Consider the following 6087-nt stretch of genomic DNA (forward strand, 5'->3'; position numbering starts at 1 on the left):
TTTCCAAAATCTAACCATGTGTTCAAACTTGCCTACGACACTTCAAAATTATGAAACTATATAATTGCAAGGATTTTTAAGAGGCTTTTCTCGTGCATATGGTACCATTTAGGAAACTAGTCAGAAAGTGGGGGGGGTAGAAAGAGAAAAGGGAAATGGGAAGTAGGCAAAGGAGGAAAAGCTTTGTTGTTTTTGGTTTTGCTGAACATAATTAAGTTTTGCAAAAGGAAGTAGAAAAACAAAAAGCATCACTGTTAGGTGCATTTCATCTCAGAAAGCCAATATCTTTAGACAACCTGATCTGGCAATACTAGGCTAAAATAGGATTGTTAATCAAGTTGTGTCGAACAACAGATCGGACATAAAAGTAGATATATTTAGAGAAATTTACGGGTAGCTTTAGGAGTAGTAATGAGTTCACATGGTGACCTAACCATACTGTTTATCATTCAATTAAATTTCGCAAAAATCCGATTTAAAAAGGGGGAGGTCAACGTACAACAGCTATTTATTTTAAAAGATTATTTACTCCTTCAAAACCAATTCAAACAGAGCCTGTTAGATCTCGTTTTTATGTCTATGATCTAAGTTTCATATTTTATAGTATCCAGTAATGTTTCTTTCTCTAGATGTACAAACAGATTCACAAAGATATCTGTATCATAAATATGAACGCCTAACTAGAAAAAAAAAACCATCTTATGACGGGTACAAGCAATAGATATATAGTATGTATATTACATAATATTAATTTTTTTTCGAAACTTTTTCAGTACATATGAAAAATAGCCATGAGTAAAACGTATTTCTTAAAAATGTCAAGCAGGGACGTAGATCCCACAATATTATTGGTATGAATAAATTAAAATCTTTTGAATTAATTAGTTTTAAATTTTAAATATTTTTTTATATTTGGACGGCACACTTTCGGTGCCTACTCCTTAAATTTTAAAGTTTACAAAAAATAAATAAAGTGCTCATGTTACTCACCCTCTTGCCTAGAATACATATTTTATCATTCATATATTCAAGTTTCGGATTTCAAATGTATATTATTGATGCTCACGCGCGATTTTTTAACATATGTTAACATTAACAAAAAAAAATAATGTACTCATGTTACTCACCGTATTTTCTATAACATATCGAGACCCTGAGGCCACTCGAGGATAAGGTTTATATATAATGATCCGTCGATTAGTTTACATTAAAAGTTTTTTAGAGGCGAATTCCGCTTTAGGTGGGCGTACTATCTAAATTATAAAATTGACAAAACTAAAATAATGTGTACATGTTATCTATCGGGTTATCGATAATATAAATCTAAAAATTCATAATGATTGATTCATAATTTTTTTTTTTAATAAAATTATATTACTGTACCCTCTAAATGTTAACATTTACAAAAATTAAAAAATAGCAATAAATATTTCCCTATTGACCTTACAGAGGAAAAAATATTACACAAAGAATTGTGTCCATATCTTGTCCGAAACAGTGTTAAAAAAAAAAGGAATATATTAGCCTTAAGACTGTGTCCTGTGTAGTTTCTAACTTTTAGATGAACACATACAAACAGACACTTGCTTCCTTATTTTTGCCTTTTAATTGTTTTTCACACGAATTAGTGGGACAGTAGCCTTGATTCTTTCAGAGTGAAGGATGGTTCTCTCTAGTTCTAAGAGGTCCACCCTCTCCAGCTTTAGCACTTGCTTTTAGAATTGCTAATCACCGAGGTGCCTCTGTTAGTGCATTATCTCTAATTCGCTTGCTTTTTAAAACTCCGCCTGATTTCCTAGTGAGTGATTGATAAAACTGTCCTTTATATAATAGACTAGGCCCTCCAGGCCTAAACAGTTTGTCTAGCATATTCTAGTCTGTATTCTATTGGTATGATCAAATTAAAAGTAAAACAATTCCTTTTTATAAATGTTAAACGAAAACGCAGACCTCACGATATTATTAGCATGAATAAATTAAAAGTCTAGCGCATTTCCCTTTTATGAATATCAAGCATGAACAGATATATTTATGCCAATATTATTGGTATAAATAAATTAAATGTAAAATATGTATTTCGTTTTTATAAATGTCTAGCATGAACAGAGACCCTACAATATAATTGCATGAATGATTAAAAAATCTTTTTAATTAATTGTATTAATAATTATAAATGGAGTTATTATAGATTATAGATGGAATTATTGTGTATATATAATAGTATTTGTCAATGCCAATTATAAATGTATTCCACATAATAGTAAATTACTAGAAACTTTTTAAATACACAAGAACCCAAGTTTGCCCAGCTGGGCAAACTTGGGTTCTTGTACAGGAAAATATCCAGTAAATAAAACGTTGGTTAGTAAATCGTTATTTTTCTGCATTTTTTTTTTTTTTTTTTTTTTTGCATTTCCATACATCAAAGATGGATATAAATATCACTAAAACATCCGCTGGGTCATAAGCTTTATTTCGGTACCTAACTTTCCTGGGTCGGTTGCCTATAGGCTGAGATAAACCGCGTCACACACACAGACACACATTGCTTATATATAATAGTATTCGTCAATGCCAATTATAAATGTATATTAAGTAATAATAAATTATTAGAAACTTTTTAAATATATATGCAAATGAGCTATAAGCAAAACGTATTTATTTTTACAAATATTAAGCAGGGGCGTAGACCCCACAATATTATTGGTATAATTAAATTAAATGTAAAATATGTATTTCCTTTTTTATAAATGTCTAGCGTGAACACATAGACCCAACAATATTATTAGCATGAATGAATAAGAAAAGAATTTTAATTGTAAATGAAATTATTATAGATGGAATTATTGTGTATATATAACAATATTTGCCAATGCCAATTATAAATGTATATTGCATAATATTAATTTATTAGAAACTTTTTTAAAAGTGTTACATGATAAGGGCTGTCCCCTTTTCATGTAAGTATAAAAATAGAGAGATTACTTAAAATGAAAATAAAATGAGAGAAAGCAGGAATCGAACCTTGGATATAAGTTTTAAAGAACAATAGGTTTAAATGGAATGTCCAGTAAATTGTTAATTCTGATGAAATAAATAATAAATAAACTATTCAATTGTTAGAAAGAATGTGGATAATAAAATATGGGTTAAATAAATTAGATATGTAGGTTGAATTCCTTTGTAAAAACATCAAAGAAAAAATAGGTTATTGGGAAATCATAATGTCGGAAACGTGCAAAGTCGCGCATGTTGAAACACGTGAATTTTGCTCACGAGGCCGGACATGCATGGATTTCTCAATATAGGAAGTGAGAGTTAGTAGTTAGGGAGACAGTCAGTGAGAAACTCAGAGAGGGTCTGGGAATTCGAACGTTTAGGAAGCGAGACGGTCACTTTGAAACTAAAATGTGAAGCTTTGAATTCTTGATGAGAAAACCACGGCCGGTCGTGAAGAAATAAACCCATCATGTGTTTTGATAAAGCTCGTCTTGTGTTTGTGATTCTTACTAAAAAGGTAAAGTGAATTGTTATTATATGTCTGTGTTATAAAATGTCGTGACATACACATCTCATATCCACAATGTGAATCTACATCTCATATCTACACTAAAACTGTCTCAACACTATCTCCTCACTCTAAAAGCTTCACATAGCAACACATCTATTAACCTAAGAATGAACATATTTTAATATATATGAATCGCTTCATAACAGAAACAACGACATCGTCATAACATGAACAATCTCTCTCACAACATCCCTCTTAATAAAACTCTCTCTAAGACTAATAAGACTCTTTCTAAGACTGCGCTTATAATAAGACTCTCTCAATGAAACCCAAAATATAACAAAAGTACATATGCAAATGAGCCATATCGAGTTTTATTTTAGAAATGTTCAAAATGAGTGTATATATATATATATATATATATATATATATATATATATATATATATATATATATTATATATAATGTTTTAATACCAAAATTCAAAATACTCGCAGATATGCGAATAAAGAAAGGTCTTCTTATAAACTTATTTATTTTTTCTTTCTAGGTTTACCTGGCATCCTGTTTCCACATCAAGCGGAAGCTGCCTACTCAAACTTTCAGCTGGTTATCGCCCTTGCAATGATGACCGGATATTCCTACGCACACGAACTTTGTATGACAGAGAAAATTTATTTGAACGGAGCCGCTTGCATAACAGCAATCATATCTTTCTTACTACTTAGTAAGATGAAACGCAGATCATCGACGATTGCACAGATCGACTAAAAATGTAAATTCAAATCGGGTTTAATGAACGATGAAATATTTCAACAATGCATTTTTGTACGAAAATACGGACGACCACAATATCGCGGAAAAAATACGAAACTCTCACTAGACAGTTTATATAGGGTGACATAAGTTAAATGTCATCCTTGGAATCTTTAATAAAAATTCACAATCTTCCCTATAATCAAATCATATTTGGAAGTAATTAACTCCAATCTATGCTTGACTAGTCCACTAAATTTCAACCGTGAGTTTCAAACAGTCTTTATTGCCGTTCAATGATATGCCCCAAATGTGTACATCTGTATTGACACGCTTGGGCATAGCTTATTTTTTATATAATGCTCTCTACAGTTCATAAAGTGTCTGAGGATTGTTTGGAGAGATATTGTCTTTCAGATAACCTCATAGATAAAAATCCGGTGCATGTTAAGCCTATTTAGGACCACACCGGTTATTGATGAGATGATCACCAAAGTGCCCCACGTATCATTGAACTGCGATACAATAAAGACTTGCAGACATTCATGATTAGAAACTTGACGGACACGCCAGGCATACACTGGGAACACTGGCTAAGTTTGTCCCTGTTGATCTCCCCAAAATTATTCCAAATGAGCTTCACACTCACGGACTTCAAACTCCTCACACACATTTTTTTTATTTTTGGCTTTTTCTCAAAAACAATTACCGAACCGAAAAGGGATCATCGACGCCCAAATTCGAGCAGTGTCAAGAACAGAGTGTTTCAGCGTTATCAGGAATTTTGTACGTCGTATCCAGGTGTTCTTATCATTGAATAGCAATAAAACAAAGACTGTTGGACATTCGTGCCTAAAACTTAGTGGACAAGTCAGACATAGACTGAAATCTTTTCGTACAAAATATGGTTGGATAACAAAAATGGCCAAATTTTATTAACTGTATCATGGTTGGCATTTTTGCGGCCAGCATATATATATATATATATCTCAAACTATGATTGCACAAATCGACCCGGCGAGATGTTTGAATCTAAAAAATGTTGTCTGCCTCCTAATTTGAGACAGAAACGGCAGAGACATTTATTTTAAATAAAGAAACAAGTCATTCTAACACGGAAAAAAATAACCATTAAAAGTCCTTTTTCAGTTTCTCGTCTAACTATATCTATGTGAACACTGGTCTTTGGAGTACCGTAAGACAGCGCGAACGGCTATATGCAAATGCGTGCGAAATGACGTCACCGGTAAAGAAAATAAAGACTATAAAAAGAAGAGGTGTGAATAAGGTTCGAGATCACGTTACAGGCGTGAAGAACGTTTGAGATCCTGTGAGAGGTGTGGATCACGTTCGAGGCGTAGGTGTGTTCACGACCGTAACAATCAGGAAATAAATGTCATTGTACAACAACAACAAAAAAGCGAGTTGAAGTTCTTTTCTATTCTTAGTCTCCTTTGCCACTGAGAGTACAACAATAATGCCAAAGACTACGTGAAAACGACGGGAAGCTGTCGTATGAGCAAAGCTTTAAACACACGCAAAGAAGATTATCTATCTGAATACAATGCTCCCTTTCACAAAGAACTCCAAGTTCCAAAGAGACGAAAAACACGCACTTGCGAACGAAAATATAAACAAACACTAGACAAGATTCGCGCTCATATACAGAACGAGCAGGGTCAACGGACGTTGCCCTTATATTATACTAGAAGGGCTGTCCGCCAATTGTCCGGGTAAAAATTGTAACATAATTCTATCTATCTCTCTTTCTCCGTCCCCCCATTTCATCCTCCCCATCTCCTGTTTTGTCTTCGTGAAGG

At 32.8% G+C, this 6087-nt stretch overlaps 1 protein-coding gene across 4 annotated transcripts in view; it reads left to right on the plus strand.

Moving 5' to 3' along the window:
- LOC145255771 (protein unc-93 homolog A-like) overlaps positions 1 to 6087 on the plus strand; it is a 207625-nt gene that overhangs the window by 201271 nt on the left and 267 nt on the right. For all 4 annotated transcript variants that reach the window (XM_080114433.1, XM_080114435.1, XM_080114434.1 and 1 more), the window contains one exon: positions 4062 to 6087. This exon is cut by the window's right edge and continues 267 nt beyond it. In XM_080114433.1, coding sequence (XP_079970559.1) covers positions 4062 to 4282 — 221 coding nt within the window. In that variant the 3' untranslated portion in view covers positions 4283 to 6087. The remainder of the gene's footprint in view (positions 1 to 4061) is intronic.

The sequence above is a fragment of the Euprymna scolopes genome, chromosome 31 (assembly GCF_053919585.1).
Source record: "Euprymna scolopes isolate OS-2025 chromosome 31, ASM5391958v1, whole genome shotgun sequence".
NCBI classification, from domain to species: Eukaryota; Metazoa; Mollusca; class Cephalopoda; order Sepiida; family Sepiolidae; genus Euprymna; species Euprymna scolopes.